The sequence below is a fragment of the Callorhinchus milii genome, unplaced genomic scaffold (assembly GCF_018977255.1).
Source record: "Callorhinchus milii isolate IMCB2004 unplaced genomic scaffold, IMCB_Cmil_1.0 Scaffold17, whole genome shotgun sequence".
Taxonomy (NCBI): Eukaryota; Metazoa; Chordata; class Chondrichthyes; order Chimaeriformes; family Callorhinchidae; genus Callorhinchus; species Callorhinchus milii.
In genome coordinates this window covers 3156130-3172837 of record NW_024704758.1, presented here as the reverse complement: position 1 = coordinate 3172837, position 16708 = coordinate 3156130, and the positions used below count along the sequence as shown (strand labels likewise).

General features: G+C 43.6%; 1 protein-coding gene across 6 annotated transcripts in view; it reads left to right on the top strand.

Annotated features, from left to right (window-relative positions):
- Positions 1-8632, top strand: part of LOC103190174 (hexokinase-2-like) — a 30935-nt gene extending 22303 nt beyond the window's left edge. For all 6 annotated transcript variants that reach the window (XM_042341651.1, XM_042341654.1, XM_007910868.2 and 3 more), the window contains 5 exons: positions 483-582; positions 1064-1247; positions 1680-1835; positions 3066-3299; positions 6633-8632. In XM_042341651.1, coding sequence (XP_042197585.1) covers positions 483-582; positions 1064-1247; positions 1680-1835; positions 3066-3299; positions 6633-6771 — 813 coding nt within the window. In that variant the 3' untranslated portion in view covers positions 6772-8632. The remainder of the gene's footprint in view (positions 1-482; positions 583-1063; positions 1248-1679; positions 1836-3065; positions 3300-6632) is intronic.
- The last annotated feature ends 8076 nt before the right edge of the window (positions 8633-16708 follow it).

The following is a 16708-nucleotide window of genomic DNA, read 5'->3' as shown; positions in this document are numbered from 1 at the left end:
GAATTCCATCCCCCAATCACTCGGCTTCGCCCCCTCCTTACCCTCCTTCAAGTCCTGCCTCAAAACCCTCCTCTTCGACCATGCCATCGGTCACTCCCCCTTCCCCTCCCCTCCCTTCTCCCTCCCTGACCCCAGCTTGGGTCTGAAATGCTGTGCACTGTCCAGCGCCTTGGGATGTCCTTCCAACGTGAAAGGCGCTGTACAAATGCAATCTTCTTGTTGTTGATGTTAAAGATCCAATAGCACCATTCTAAAAGAGAAGAAAGTTTCTCCCAGTGTCCTCGCCAACAATCCCCCAAATAAAATTGTTCACTCACTCTGGCTGTTTGTGGGACATTGCTGTGCACAACTGGCTGCTGCTGCCCACAAAATAATACAGTCAATCCACTTTGTAGTATATCATTTGAAGCTCTTTGAGGGCTCTCAATGACGTGATATCAAATGCAAGATTATTATTATTATTTATTATTATGTTTTTCCAGACCTTTGGTTTGGACGTTATTGCCCTCGTTAATGACACAGTTGGAACGATGATGGCTTGTGCTTACGAAGACCCAAAGTGTGAAATTGGCCTGATTGTGGGTGAGTACTCCATTGAACAGGTCATTGATTGTGGAATTTCATTCTGTAGGCTTTTCAGAACTTGCCAGACAGTGCTATCAATGGCAAGCTGTTCGTTTTTAGTTGGTTAGACTCCAGTAATACCCCAATGCACACTCTGGGGTCACAAAGCTTTGGCTCCTACGAACCTGCACCTAATGCTATCCAAAATTAGATAAGCGGGATGTGTCCCTCCACGGAGAGAGTGTGCTTCCCATCCAATAATCTATCTCCAGAATTCCCATGGGTAGGTGACATGCGTATATATGTATGTCACCACACAGATCGATTTGAAGATCCTTACACTCAACTACAAATCACTTCATGTCCTGGCACCTTCCTACTTTTTCAACCTGCTAACACTCCAGTCCTCTTCCCACACCCATCAGCCAAAAATGTTGGACCACCCTTGCGTAGAGCATTGATTCTGGCAGTTCTCTCACAGTTCTCTCTGTGTCTGCAGGAACCGGCACCAATGCATGTTACATGGAGGAAATGAGGAACATTGAGTTGGTGTCTGGTGACGAAGGACAAATGTGCATCAATATGGAGTGGGGAGCATTTGGGGACAACGGTTGTCTGGAAGACTTGATCACATCATTTGACAAAAATGTGGATAGTCAGTCTCTGAATACAGGACTGCAGACGTAAGAACTTGTCATGGTTACGAACTACCAGATAAAATTTGTCCTGATCAATTGGGAACCGATACATTCTAATGCAAGGACTATTATTCTATAGATGTTTCTGGGGCAGCTCTGAAAAGATCACAAGATTCGTCTGGATAAAGAAGACCCGTTGGTCATTCACTCAAATGAGTCTGCCGTTTAAAAAGCACCTAACCTGGAAATTGTTCCAGTCGTTACTGTCTAAATATTTTCTGGTGTAACCGCACAGCGATCTATCTATGGCAAGCCTGAATCAGCCTGGCTGGTGTTTAAACTACATCTCACACTCTGGATGTGATACTGTAGTTCTAACCTTGTGTTGGTCTCCAGAAAACCAATAGGAAACTGCACTTTGGCAAAGTAGCTTGTTTGCGAGGCTGCTGTATCTTGACTGCTCTTTCCTCTCCACAGGTATGAAAAGATGATCAGTGGTATGTACTTGGGTGAAATTACCCGAAATATTCTCATCGAATTGACTGAAAAAAGAATCCTCTTCCGTGGCAAGGTCTCTGAACGTCTAAAAACACGAGACATCTTTACGACAACCTTCCTCACACAGATTGAAAGGTAATTGAACTCAGTCCCTTCACTGCACATTTAAGGGTAATTGTCCTGAAAATAATCAAATAGGAGTCTCCTTAAACACATAGCAGAATCCTGCAGATATTTTGTGTCCTGCAGTCTCTCGCTGGGCCCCATACGGTTTCTCTCAATTTCACCAACATTAGAATCATAGAAATTGGCAGCCAGAAGGAGGCCAACTGGCCCATCCAGTCTACACCCACTCTTAAAGCAAGCTGTATTATCAATCTGTTGTCCTGTCTTATCCCCATACCCCTTCAAGTCTCAAACTTCCATATACCTGTCTTTTGTTGGGTTTTATATTATGTTTCTACCTTGTCCTGGCTCTAATACCACAGTTTACTGGGTTTTACCTGTATGTTCCTCTTGAAACACAATAGAGTCAACCTCCATCAGGCTCGCCTCGCAAACGAGAGTTCTATGTTCAATTCTCAGGCAAGGCAAAAGTTGGGCGAGTTCCCTTACTCTACATGCCTCTTTACCTAGTAGTACGTAGGAACCCGGTTGTTAAACCTGATTAGAGTATTGTTTTTCCGGGGGTAATAATCCGTTCATAAAATAATAATAATAATCCTTGCATTTGATATAGCGCTTTTCACGTCGGGAGGACGTCCCAAAGCGCTTCACAGAACACACTGTAAAGAGAATTGACTGTATATTTGTGGGCGAACGTGGCAGTCAATTGCGCACAGCAATGTCCCACAAACAGTCGTAGATTTAAAATGACCAATTTATTATGGTTTTTGGCTTTGGAGGGATTATAGGCGTGTGGAGTAAGGAAAATGAAATGAATAACAATAATAATTTGGTCACTCACCGCGTAACTGTTTGTGGAACACTTGGCAGCTGCGTGTACAATTGGCAGCTGCATTTCACCCACAAAATATACAGTCAATTCACTTTACAGTATGTTTTGTGAAGCACTTTGAGATGTCTCGAAGATGTGGTAAGGCACTATATCAAATGCAAGTATTATTAATACTATTATTATTGTTAATACTTTCCGGAATTAGGTAAGCAGGATGTGTCCCTCCAGGGAGAGAGGGTGCATTCCATTCCAACAATCTATCTCTGATATTTCCATCTGTAGGTAGGATAAATGGAATGTTCATTTTGGATTTGGATACTTTTAATCAGGGTATCAGACACCTGGCTGACCAAAAAAAAAGAAGTGATTCTGCCAGGCTGCTTGATGTCTCCTCTTTGTATTATCAGTGATAGCCTCCAGCTGTTGGAAGTCCGTTCAATCCTTCAAGACCTGGGATTGGAAAGCACGTGTGACGACAGCATCATTGTGAAGGAGGTGTGTCAGACCATCTCTAAACGAGCAGCTAATCTCTGCGGAGTTGGCATTGCTGCTATCGTGGAGAAAATAAGAGAAAACCGAGGACTGGAAGAACTGACAGTCACTGTCGGGGTGGATGGCACTTTGTACAAGTTACACCCACAGTAAGCAGCTATAAGTTTAATTCCCACTTGGGATGTTGCTACCTTTAGTTATTTTCGGGGACTGAAACAAGGCTTGGATGAGTGCAAATTTCCTGCAGTTGAATGTCGGCAAGTCGGAATCCATACTCTTTGGCTTCCATCAACGTTTTCTCTCCTGCGGGTCTGAACTCCTCAAACTCTCCTGGCTCTCTTTCAGACTCTCCAAACCCTTGCGCAACTTAGGGGTCAGGTTTGATCCCCAGCTTTCCATTGTACCCCACATCTGTTCCCTGACCAGGAATGCTTTCTTCCACCTACATCACATTGCCCACCTCTGACCATACCTCACAACCAAAGCAGCCAAAGCCCTCGTCCACGTCTTCGTCAGTTCCCAATTGGATTATTCCAATACCCTCCTCGCCAGTCTACCAAACACAACATTCAATGAATCAAAACTCTGCCACACAGATACTCACTCACCCGTGCAAAATTACATACCCCCATCACACCAGTCCTCGCCAAGCTCCACTGGCTCTCAATTACTGAACGGATCAATTTCAAGATCCTCTCACTCGTTTTCAAATCCCTTTATGTCCTCGCATCTCCCTACCAATCTGCTTACATAGAAACAGGATTAGGTTATTTCAGCTCATCAAGCCTGATCCGCCATTTTATAAGACGGTGGCTGATCTGTACATCAATTCCAGTTAATTGCCCTTGCCCCATATCCCTTAATACCCCAACCTAACAAATGTGCATCCACAGCCTTTTGGGGAGAGAGTTCTGGATTTCCACTACCCTTTAGGTAAAAAACTTTCTCCTAATCTCACACCTAAATCGCCTAGCCCCTTTGTTCTGGATTCCCCTACCAGAGGAAATCATTTCTCTGTAGCTACAACAACAACAACAACTTGGATTTATATAGCGCCATCCACGCCGGAAGGCGTCTTGGAGTGCTTTACAGTAACGGATCCCGGGACCGAGCCAGGGGGAGTGGGAAGAAGGTGACCAAAGGCACTACCCTATTGAATCCCTTTATTACTTTAAAAATCTCAACCTCAACAACAACAGCTTGCATTTATGTAGCACCCTTCAAGCCGGGTAGTGTCCCAGAACGCTTGACAGTGGTGGAGTCTGACCCCGAGCCAGGGGTGGGGTAGGTGATCGTAAGCATGATGAAAAAGCAAGGTCTTCAGGTGGGCTTTAAAAGTGGGGAGGGAGGGGGAAAGGCGGAGGGATTGCGGAAGAGAGTTCCAGAGCTTTGAGGCGTAGTAACTGAAAGCATGGCATCCGATGGTGGAGCGAGGGACGAACAGAAGGCTGGAGCCCACCGAGCGGAGACAGCGGGTGGTGGAGTGGATCTTATGAACGAGTCGGAGAGCTAGGGAGGTGAGAGGGCATGAAGGAATCTGAAAACGGGAGAGGTTCTTGAAGTCGATCCGTTATAAACTACCCCCTCTCCTGACCTCCCAGCTCCACGTCCTTGCACCCCTGCTATAATGGATATTGTGAACATCTCCCTTTCCACTGATTCATTTCTTCAAAACTGCTGTCATTTACAAAAAATCCTCCCATGACCCTTCCATGTTCTGAAATTACCGTCCTATCTCTATGCCTTTACTTTGAAAGGTACTAGAATGAGTCATTGCTTTCCAGCTTTGCTCCTCCTCTTCCTAGCACTCCCTGCATGAATCCCTCCAATTCAGTTTCCACCCTGCCCCCAATACTGAAATTCTGGTCAAAGTAACCAATGACATTCTCTTCATCTGTGAACTCTGCCTCCGCCTTCTCCTTGATCTCTCTGCCGCTTAAGACACTGCCACCAATCCTTCTCCAATACCTCTGTTCTCAGCTCCACCTCTATGGTTTTGTCCTACCTTGTTTTCACTTTTACCTACTGATATGAAAGGTGTGAGATAAATGTAAATTGTGTGCTAGAACCACTAATTAGCCAGTTGGATTTCGCTGACTGGTTTCATATTTTTTTTAGCAATTCTTCCACTTTAACCCTAATCAAACCTTCCATCAAAGGTTCAGTTTGTTTTTCATATCCAGAGGCATTCTGGAGGCTTCTTTTGACCCCAAACTTCCTCCTCTAACACAGCAGCTAGGTTTACTGGAAAGAACCTGGGAGATCTAAGTCAAATCAAGCCTCGGAATTTTATGTTTGACATGCAGAAACCCCATTACCATGCTTAAGAGTATCCAAACAGATTGAGAATTCCACTTACATGAGAAAATTTTCCCTGTATCTGGCATGTAACACACACACTACACTCTCTTCCTGGAGGGACACATCTGCTTATCTAATTCCAGAGAATATTAGATGCAGGTTGACAAAAGCCAAATGTGTGTGTTCAGAGTAACTGCTTGAGTCTAACCTGTTAAAATTGCTTTCACTGTCTGGCTGGCTTCCAGACAGCGAACCTAGGACCACCCTACCCGCTAGACTTTGGCTTGCAGTGATAAAAAGAGAATTCCTGCCTCCCAGTGATTGGCCTGTCGCTCCAAGTCCTACCGATGAGCCAGGCTGGCTGTGCTGTCATTAGCAGTGCTCTGATGTACTGTGGACCTGTCTGGCTCCGGAACTGATCTCCTGACACCACCAAAGTGACTTGATTCTGACATTTTTTTGTCAAGCATGTCACCTTGGAGCTAGTGTTGAGTTTCAAACACCACATGTGAGAAAGGATATACAGTAAAACTTGCTGATCTGTAAAAATCATATAATTACCTAATTGGTACATCTACCCAAGTCCTCTTGAATCTATTAAAGCCACTTAAATTTATTTGCACTCGTCACCTTAACAATAGCACAGTGGAGTCCTGTAGCTCAGTGGTTAGAGCACTCGCTTTGCAAGTGAGAGACCTGAGTTCAATCCAGGCAGAGGGCGAAACCTTGGGCAAGTTTCCTTACTCCACACGCCTAATAATAATCCTCCAAAACCAAAAACAATAATAAATTGGTCATTTTCAATCTACGACTGTTTGTGGGACATTGCTGTGCGCAATTGGCTGCCGCGTTCGCCCACAAATATACAGTCAATTCACTTTACAGTGTGTTCTGTGAAGCGCTTTGGGACGTCCTCCCGACGTGAAAAGCGCTATATCAAATGCAAGGATTATTATTATTAACTCATAACGCCAATACCACACTTACCAGCTGCTGGGTAAGAAATTAGTTTTCCACGCCTACCTCATATTGAACCCGGTACTTGCAGACCAACAGTTTCCATGCCCACCCTCCCAGGAGCAAAACATCAATGTCATTTGACTCTTAAATGTGACTCAGATCTGGAAGTTGAGGTTTGTTCAATGTTGTGCTGCCATTTATCTCATTCTGCTTTTCGTCAGTTTTTCCAAGATTGTGGAGGATACAGTGAAGATGTTGGCCCCAAAGTGTGTGGTTAATCACCTGCAATCACATGATGGCTCAGGCAAGGGTGCGGCACTTATTGCGGCAGTGATGAAGCGAGAGAAAGATACACTCTGAATGTGGCACTACTTATGTTTGCACATGTGAATTCGTTGGAAAACCTGCAGAGTAAACACAACATTGAAGCCCATGCGAGTGTCCCAGGACTTACCTATATAATTTATTGGAAAAATGGGAGAAAGATTGTGTAAATATTGTTTGTGGTTCAAAACACCTGGTTTGTACTTCTTGCTGAAGCTGTTTAAATGTTCCAGAACCTAATTTCATAGTTTGTGCTTGTTCAATGTAGTGTTTGTCTGTAGGATATTAAAATCAATTGTTAGATATGTAATGTGTTTAAGAGCTATCACACAAATAATTCTTTAATAACATTTAAATTTTGCCAGAAAGTTCCATTGAAGCACCCAAGAAATTTCAGGAGCAATCCAGGATCAAAGCATAATTTGAGTGCCACAGACTGTAATTGGCGCCCCCACAGACACATTAATTGGAAAACCACCAGTATAAATTCAAGCCTATGTAAATTACCCAGAGTCACATGATGCAGAAATGCTGTACAATTGTCATTAGCGTCATGAGCACAGTCACAGACTACACAATAAAAGGAAAGCTGCTCCACTCCTCCCTCCAGCCTTGTATCACGAGTCTGACTCCACACCTAATTTCTGTTTTCATATCTGCATTATAATAACAAACGTTTGCTTTTAGACAATGCCCTTCACATAGGATAACATCTCTTTTGAGATAGCGATTTAGGAGGAAGGACTGTCGAACATTTACCTGATTTTACTCCAATCTTGTGTCATTCATCTGCCTCCAAGCTTAACTTTTGTGTTAATAGCAAAACTCTACGAACACGCAACAACAACAACTTGCATACATATAGTATCCTTCACATGGGCAAGGTGGGAGTGCAGAAGGAGATAAGTGACAAAACATGGGTGTGAAGGCAGACCAGTGTGCAAGGCAGATGTGAAGATAAACTCGTGACACAAATTCCCTACACCACTTGAATGAAAGAGAAGTCTTCAATTTGCAGCACGAGTTTTGTCTCCTCAGGTGTGTCACCTGTCTGTACACTCGCTTTGGGTTACCTGTCTGCCTTGTGTCATTGAGTCAGCATCTCCACACTAATGCCACTAATTACTTCTTCATACCAGCATTTTTGTGTCCCTCACCTTCACACCCATCTGTGTCCCTATTAACTGTCTCTGGAATGCAATTGAAGGAATTACACTTATCTCCAGTTTAGCCTTGTGCCACAAATATCTCTGCACCCACTTGAATTAATTCTTCTCTTTTCACAACCGTCTGAAGTCTCCACATACACCTTTTGCCCCCATTTCTCACTGCATACATGCAATATTGTCTGCTCCACATGAGCATTGTGCTTCCATCTCCATCCTATGCTACTACCCTCTGCTTCAATGGTCCCTGGCTCACTTTGTGTTAAAATGCCCACTCAATAATCCATATGTACAGTTGTGTCCAATCTATCTCCACACCTTGTGTTACTATAGACACCTTGTGCAGGTCTTCACACCTGCCTTGTGTCACTGGTTTGCCTTCGCACTCATGTTTTGTCTCTTTATTTCCTCCACTCCCATCTGGTGTCACTCGTGCCTGACACATTAATCTGTCTTGTAACACTGGTTTCTGTTTCCACACTTGCTTTATGTCTCTAGTTTTGACTCTCTTCCCTTCCTCCTGCCCCACTTTACTCACACACACACACACACACACACAGAGTAGCTGTGCCAGAAACACCCATTGTGACGGTGTGTGAGCGTGCTCACAATATTTAGAAATCTGTTGAAAGGTAGTTTGTTTGCTGTTAGTTGTGGTTCTTGGTTATAAGTTTTAATTTGCTATTGTTTTTGTGAATTAATGTTGAAAAATAAAGGTTCATTTACCACCAAACCCATGAAAAACATTTTAAACCAAATTTATTGCAACACTTTTACACTTCATTGACAACCGGTGAAACATTACAACTTTTGACATATCGGGGTGGGAAAATTGACGCCTTTTCACAAAAGGTGAAAAGAACAAGCCCAGGAACTGGTAATGTCTTCAGTTATTGGTCAACCATTTGTCTCTAAAATAGGGTGAAATCATTGAGCACTTACACGTACCCCCACCCTACCTCTGTAACCTCCACACATGATTTGTCTCATTGCTCCACATCAGCATTGTGCCTCCATCACCACACTCACCTTATGACACTAGTCTCTGCTTCACTCGTCCCTGGCTCTACACCCAAATCGTACCAAAATTCTCACCACTCTTATCATATTCTGAACTGCCAGTCAATGTCACGCAAGACACTGAACTTACAGTCACCATGTTTCACCAACTGAAAGTCACCATGTGTCACACCAACCACTCCCACATGGCCGTCACCCTATGTCACACCAAACACTGATCAGACAGTCACTGTCAAACCAACCATTCCCACCACCTCTCATCCACTTTCATGGGACCACACTAGCCTGGCTTGAGTCCTACATAACACACCTCTTTCACTTTGTCTCTTCAAACAGCTTCTCCTGCCTGCGCCCAGTCACCTGAGGTTCCACTGATTTCAGAAGGCTATCAATGGTGAAAACGCTTTGAAGAAGTTCCAGAATGCGGATGTGCTGTGCTTGTAAGCTGTTTTTTGGCTTCTCTAGCTTCAGTTTAAAATATCCTGTCTTGTTACTCTTCGCCATCACCAGCTGGAAGCCAGAAATAATCGATGAGCTTCCTGCCTTTCTTTGAAGCGAGAGTCTCTGTGTGTCCAACAGAGGCAACTTCACTGAAGTATGCCCGGGCTGTACAGTCAGGTGCCGCTATTTGATATACTACCCTGTGAAAAAGGAAATATCTTTTAACTTATGTCAGAATAATTCATGCATTTCATACAGAGCCTATAACATCAAGTGCTTCATGTGTAAGTTCTGTCAAGTGCAATGTCTTATTTGTTGGTGAATGGCAGCCAATTCGCACTCTACAAAGTGGCCACAGCTTTGAAACTTCATGACAAATTTTCTCTGGGGGATTGTTGTAGGAGCTGTTGAGACGCCGTCCGTCCGGCATAGAGGGCGCTATATAAATCTAAGTTGTTGTCGTTGTTGGCCAGAACACGACGATAACCTGACCAGTTTTTAACCACAGATTCTCATTATATGGACCCAAACACCACACCATGTTATAACTTGAAGGGAGTAGGAATGTCCTGACATTCTAACAGAAAACATCTCTACGTTGTCGCTGCGATACCTTAAAGAGCCATGGCCGTGTTCATCCGTTTCATCAACAGGCAAAGATACCTCCACTCGCTCTCCTCCCTGAAATGATTTACAGAGAGTTCACTCGCACTTGAAACCCCTTTCAGCCATTTCCCGGGTCTCTTGAAAACAAATTGTTATCTAGTCTTAAAGTCAAAGTCGTTCGCTTACCACAAAGCTATTTGGAGTCCCATCGTGCTTTTTTGCGATGCTTATCCGCTGGTCAATTTCACTCATGCACAAGAAATAGGTCTGGAATTTAACCTGGCACTGGGAGACAGAGACAGTGGTTACCGGGGGGCGAGTGTGGACGACAACAAAAGAGCCAAGAAAAGAAAAAACCCAAATTCCACCATTGAAGCAATTACAGGTTCAGTAATAATAATGACAATCCTTTCATTTGACATAGCGCCTTATCACATCTTCGAGATGTCTCAAAGCCCTTCACAGAATATACTATAAAGTGAATTGACTGTATATTTTGTGGGAGTACTACCTGTACTGCCAGAAAGATACAGAAAGAACTTACATTTTATAGAGCCTTGTCACTTTTCAAAGTACTTCACTAGTAATTACTCTCAAGTGCAGTGACTGTCCTTTCTGGGCAAAACTGGCAACTGTGCTGCCTGAGAACTTGCTATTGCCTATGCCTGGAGAGCATGGACTGACTAAAGCCATGGCATTGGAGATCCACGGTGTGAATCGCCGTCTTTGGGAGGAGATGGAGGAGAAGTCAATACTGTACTCACGGCTTTACTCTGTCTTTTGGACTTTTCTTCCTCCTGCCCCCTGAGGATGTCGCTGAGCGAGTCGTGCTTGCGACGCCACAGATCGCACTCGCTCTCCCTGACCTCCCTGTGGTGCTCGGCCAGCATCCTGCCCCGCTCGGACTCGCACTGTAGCTGGGCACACCTCTCCCACGCCTCTTCAGCCGCTGAGGCTCTATGCCTCGATGCAGCCTCCCTGCCGGGCAGAAGGGGAATCGCCAGCAGACAAACACACACACACACATTGCACACATTTGCCGCAAAGGTTTTACAGCATTGTAACAGGAATATTATTATTATTTAATAATCATTGCATTTCTTAGTGCGCCTTTCATGTGGGGAGGATGTATCGAAGCATTCTACCAGAGTTACAGTCGTGCAATGACCTATATTTTGTTAGGGAAATGCAATAATTCGCCTATAAAATACAGGTCATTACATCCATTCAAATAACCCAATATTAATGATAATCGTTACATTTGATAAGGCTCCCTATTACATTGCAATGCCTCAAAGTGCTTCATGGTTATTTGTTATTTGCTATTGTGTATTTGTAGGCAAATTTGTTCTGCAAACAGCCCATAAAGGGAATGACCAAGATTTCTGGGGCACTGTAAGTCAGGACACTGGGGGAAAAAATTCTCTTCTCTTTCCAGAGAGTGTCATGTTCACCTATAACAGGACAGAATCTCAGTTTAACATCTCATTCAAAGGATGATTTCTATGGAAATTGGAGTTCTGGAATGTCAGAGCCTGGACTATGAGCTAACTACATTCTGACTCGGAGGTAAGAGCGCCACCATTTGCTCCTTGCGCTGGGGTCAGTTGGTGCTGTACCTGAGTGAGCTAAAGATCAGGGATTGTTCAGTGAACATAGATGCATACAATCTCTCTTTAGTGACATGAATGTGCAATCACCAGGCAATCCACATACTTGTCATTGAGTTTGGAAACCTTTTCCTTCAGTTCCTTCACGATAACCTTCTGCTCATTCTTCTCGTGCTCCAGATCCCTATTTTCATCCGAGATCAATTGTTTTTCCGTGATAATCCGATCCAGGTTCAATTTGCTTTCAAAGTAATTCTTCTGCACTAGGGTCAGCTGGTGCTGTACCTCAGTGAGCTAAAGATCAGTAAACATAGTTTCTGAGTACCATAGAGTTCAATTAGCCTCCATGTATGCTATTTTCTAACGTATGTTCGGGTCTACAATGCATGTTGGGATAATAGCCCATGGTTACTTCAATTATGCAATTAACCCATAAAAGGATAAGATACAATGCCATTTAAAAAATGTTTGCATTTGATATAGCACCTATAATAATAATTTTTGCATTTGATACAGTGTCTCCCTGTTGTTGTTTACCTTGTCCTTCAGTTGCACGATCTCCTCCTGCAGTCTGATGTTAAGAGCCCTCAGGTTATCTCTCTCCTCGTTGATCTGCTTTGTCTGCGACTCGGCTTGTGTCCGGGCACGGTCAGCCTCCTCCCGGGCAGTGCCAGCCTCCTCTGCCAGCCTGTTGGCAGTCACCAACTTTTCTTGGGCAGCAAAGTTTTTCTGTTTTAACTACATGAAGTTGCGGGTGGAGGTGAGAGGGAAGAGGTTAATGGACAAATAATAATAATAATCCTTGCATTTGCTACAGAGCCTTATCACATCGTTGAGATGTCTCAAAGCGCTTCAGAGAATATACTGTAAAATGAATTGACAGCATTATGTGGGCAAAACGTGGTCAGCCAATTGCGCACAGCAGTGTCCCACAAACGATTGTGGATTAAGTGACCAAATTCTTCTTTTTTTTGAGGGGATTATTACCCCCAGAAAGTGATCTGCCAATTGACGAACAGCCGAATTACTACTTACCTTCTGCGTGTGGAGTTAGGAAACTTGCCTAAGGTTTTGCCTTGTATGGGAATTAAACCCAGGTCTTCTCGCTTGCAAGGTGAGTGCTCTAACCACTACGTTACAGTTCACGGTCAGTATTGGGAAGAAAGCCTTTTTTCCTCTACGTTCTTCCAAAGCAATGATTTGTGTATAATTAACACGGGTTAAATCTGATTTTGTAAATGAAGCAGGCTCCCTAGGGAGACGGTGGAAGCAGAAAGTGTTGATTCTTTCAAGGACAAATGAGATAGATTTCTGTTAGAAAACAATATCTCAGGATACAGTATGTAGTTTGGGACATGACATGCACATACAACTGCCAGGATGATGGAAGGCAAACTGAATGGATCACCTAGCAAATTCCTTTATTTTTATGTAAATCAGCTGTGCAGGAGTTGGCGTACAGATTCATACACAGACTCCCTAGGGTTCCCTCACTACCACCACCAGACTGCCAGTGCCCAATCTCAGCCGTTCCGTTGGGGCAACTGTGTAAAGCGAAGATTAGACTTGTTTCCAGAAGGGAGGTAGAGGATTGGAAGGTCTTCGTGCCCCACCTAGTGGCCAGGGTCAAAAACTACACTGGCACAGGCCTGATCTTGATTGTCTGCGGATGGTGGAAGGCAATAAAAAATAAGTGGCTGGGGTTGGGCGGAACTGAAGCCAGACAGAAGGGAGAAGGGCAACTTTATGCATGAACTGTAGAGAAATATGATAGTTTACTGCTTCAAGCTTGAACAAAGTGTAAATCACCGGCGAGGTGGACTTTATTTGAGTGTTGAGTGATTTTTCCAATATTAAATCTAAAGTTCTTGATGATTAAAGAAACCTTATTGGACTTTCAAGGCAGCAAACCAAGTGTACGTCTCTTTTCCGAGTGATTTTATGAGGAAGAAATGGCCATTATCAGTGATTGAAAGGGGAGTAGCTGATCTATGGAACCCATTTGCGCTCTGAAAGGGGAAATGAGGAACTCTTGATGCCAACTAGTTTCTTTGGGTTTTCTGTGGTTCAAAAAAAAATGCTGCTGCCGTTCGCTATGTTATTCACCTCCCTACCTGAAGATTACTTTGCTGTGCTTTGACAATTATGAAATTAATACATTGTCAGCCAGACATGTTGAAGGGGAAACCAATTCAGTCATAGAATAGAATCATAGAATTGTACAGCACAAAAAGAGGCCATTCGGCCCATTGAGTCTGTGCGGCTCTTTGAATAGAGCAATTAATGTCAATCCCACTCCCCAGCCCTTTCCCCATAACCCTGTAAACCCGTCCTCCTCAAATACCCATCCACCGCGTTTTTGAAAGTAGTTATCGAATCGGCCTCGACCACCCTTTCAGGCAATGCGTTCCAGATTCGAACAACTCGCTGCATGAAAACATTTCTTCTCACCTCCCCTCTGCTTCTTTTAGATACTATTTTGAATCTGTGACCTCGAGTCACTGACACACCCACTAGAGGAAATAGTTTTTCCCTTTCTAACCTATCAAATACCCTCATGATTTTGAAGACCTCTATTAAGTCTCCTCGTAACCTTCTCTGCTCCAATGAGAATAATTCCTGCCTCTCTGCCTTTCCTCATAATCAAGGTCCCTCATTCCTGGTACCATCCTCGTAAAACTCCTCTGCACCTTTTCCAATGCCTTTACATCCTTCCTATAATGTGGTGCCCAGAACTGGGCGCAGTATTCTTACTGAGGCCTAACCAGTGTTTTATGTAGGCTAATCATAACCTCCTGACTCTTATACTCTATGCCCCTATTTATAAAGCCTAGAATCCCATTTGCTCTTTTGACAGCTTATCTACCTGTCCTGCCACCTTCAACGATTCATTTACCTGCACCCCCAGGTCTCTCTGTTCTTAAGATTGTATTACCAGCCTATATTGCCCCTCATTCTTTCTACCAAAATGCATTACTTCGCATTTCTCCATATTGAAACTCATCTGCCATGTGTCTGCCCATTTTACCATTCTGTCTATGTCTTCCTGCAGTTGGCTCCTATCCTTCTCACTGTTTACCACCCAACCTAACTTTGTGTCGTCTGCAAACTTGGAAATGGTGCTTGCTATACCCAAGTCCAGATCATTTATGTATATTAAGAAGAGCAGTGGTCCTAACACCACTGTACACTTCCCTCCAGTCAGAAAAGCAGCCGTTCACCACAACTCTCTGCTTTCTGTCTCCCAGACAGTTCTGGATCCGCTGCCACTGTCCCTTTTATACCATGGGCTTCTATCTTTCTTACAAGTCTTTCATGTGGCACTTTGTCAAATGCCTTTTGAAAGTCCATATAAACTACATCAACTGCACTACCTTTATCCACCCTCTCCGTTACCTCATCGAAAAATTCTATTAGATTTGTTAGACAAGATTTGCCTTTAACAAATCCGTGCTGGATGTTCCTAATTAATCTATATTTTTCTAAGTGAAGGTTTATTCTGTCCTGGATTATAGTCTCCAGGAGTTTCCCCGACTACTGATGTTAGGCTGACTGGCCTGGAGTTCCCAGGTTTGTCCTTCTGTCCCTTTTTGTACAGGAGAGTCACATTGGCCACTCTCCAGTCCTCTGGCACCACTTCTGTGTCCAACGAAGATTGAAAAATTGTAGCCAAAGCCTCCGCTATTTGTACTTGTGCCTCCCATAGTAACCTCGGTTGCATTCCGTCTGGACCGGGCGACGTATCTACCTTCAGCGCAGTCAACCTTTTCAGTACTTCCTCTTTGTTTATACTTATCCTATCCATTTCCTCTACCCTCTCCTCCGATACTGCGGCATTTGGTGCATCCACTTCTTTTATGAAGACAAATGATCTCCCGTCTTAAGTTATAACAGGAATGAAGTGAAAGGCTTCTGACATTTGTATGATTTAAATGAGGGTTCCTCCAAGCTAATACAGCAACCAATTCCCTCCTTCCCTCTTCCAACTCATACACTCAATGCAAGCAATGATGTGGAATGTAACTTTTACTATAGGTGATCTCTATAATACAAGGTAGTTAGTTATTGTGACAACTGGAGGCGCTGATAAGGGTAGAGCGGCTTTGGAACTGAGACTCAATTTAAAAGATAATCCTTGATTTTATATACTGTAGCACCTTTCACGTCAGGATGGTATCTCAAAGCGCTTCACAGGAATTACTATGTAGTGCTCATGTATTTTCGAGGCAAATGCAGCAGTCAATTTGTGCACAGCAATGATCCACTATCTCCTGTGCTGCAAAATTCTGTTTATAATACTAATAATCCTTGCATTTGATATAGTGCCCTATCACATCGTCGAGACGTCTCAAAGGGCTTCACAGGATTTACTGTAAAGTGGAGTGAATGTATCTTGTGAACTAGGAGGTAGCCAGTTGCGCACAACAGTGTTCCACAAACAGCCGAAGAGTGAGTGACCAATTTTAGTTGGGGACTTTGTTGGTCAGGACAACGGGAGAAAGAAACTCCCTTCTGTTTTGAATAGTACTTATGGGATACTTAACGTCCATCTGAACTGGCAGACAGGACCTCAGTTTGACGCTCATCCAAAGGAATCTTTTACATGACAATGTTTGCAATGTAGAAAAGGTAACTTCATTACCTCTTTAACAGTGCTTTGCTTTTCCAGATTCAAGCTCCTCAGAGTCCTCATTGTTCGTTCATTTTCGGATCGGAGAACAATCTTCTCCAGGTGCAATTCATTTGCCAGCCACTTGTTTCTCTGTTTCAGTTCCTCGCATTCCTGAGGATTTACATCAAGAGCGATATTTCAGGGAGATCTCCCATGTCCCTGGGCTTTCAAGTGATTTAAATGTAAAACTATCACCCGCACCAGTTCATGTGTTAATAACTCTCGCCTGATGGATAACGAGTGGAGCAATCTCATGTCAGCCATAAAATGCAACAAAGTTTCCTGTAAGATAGGAGCGTTAGGTATATACCATAGACCATCAAATAGTGGGAAGGAGATAGACGAGCAAATCTGCAAGCAGATTTCAGAAAGGTGCAAAACCAATAGAGTAGTGATAATGGGGGACTTCAATTATCCTAACATAGACTGGTAAAATAACAGTGTAAAGGGCAAGGAGG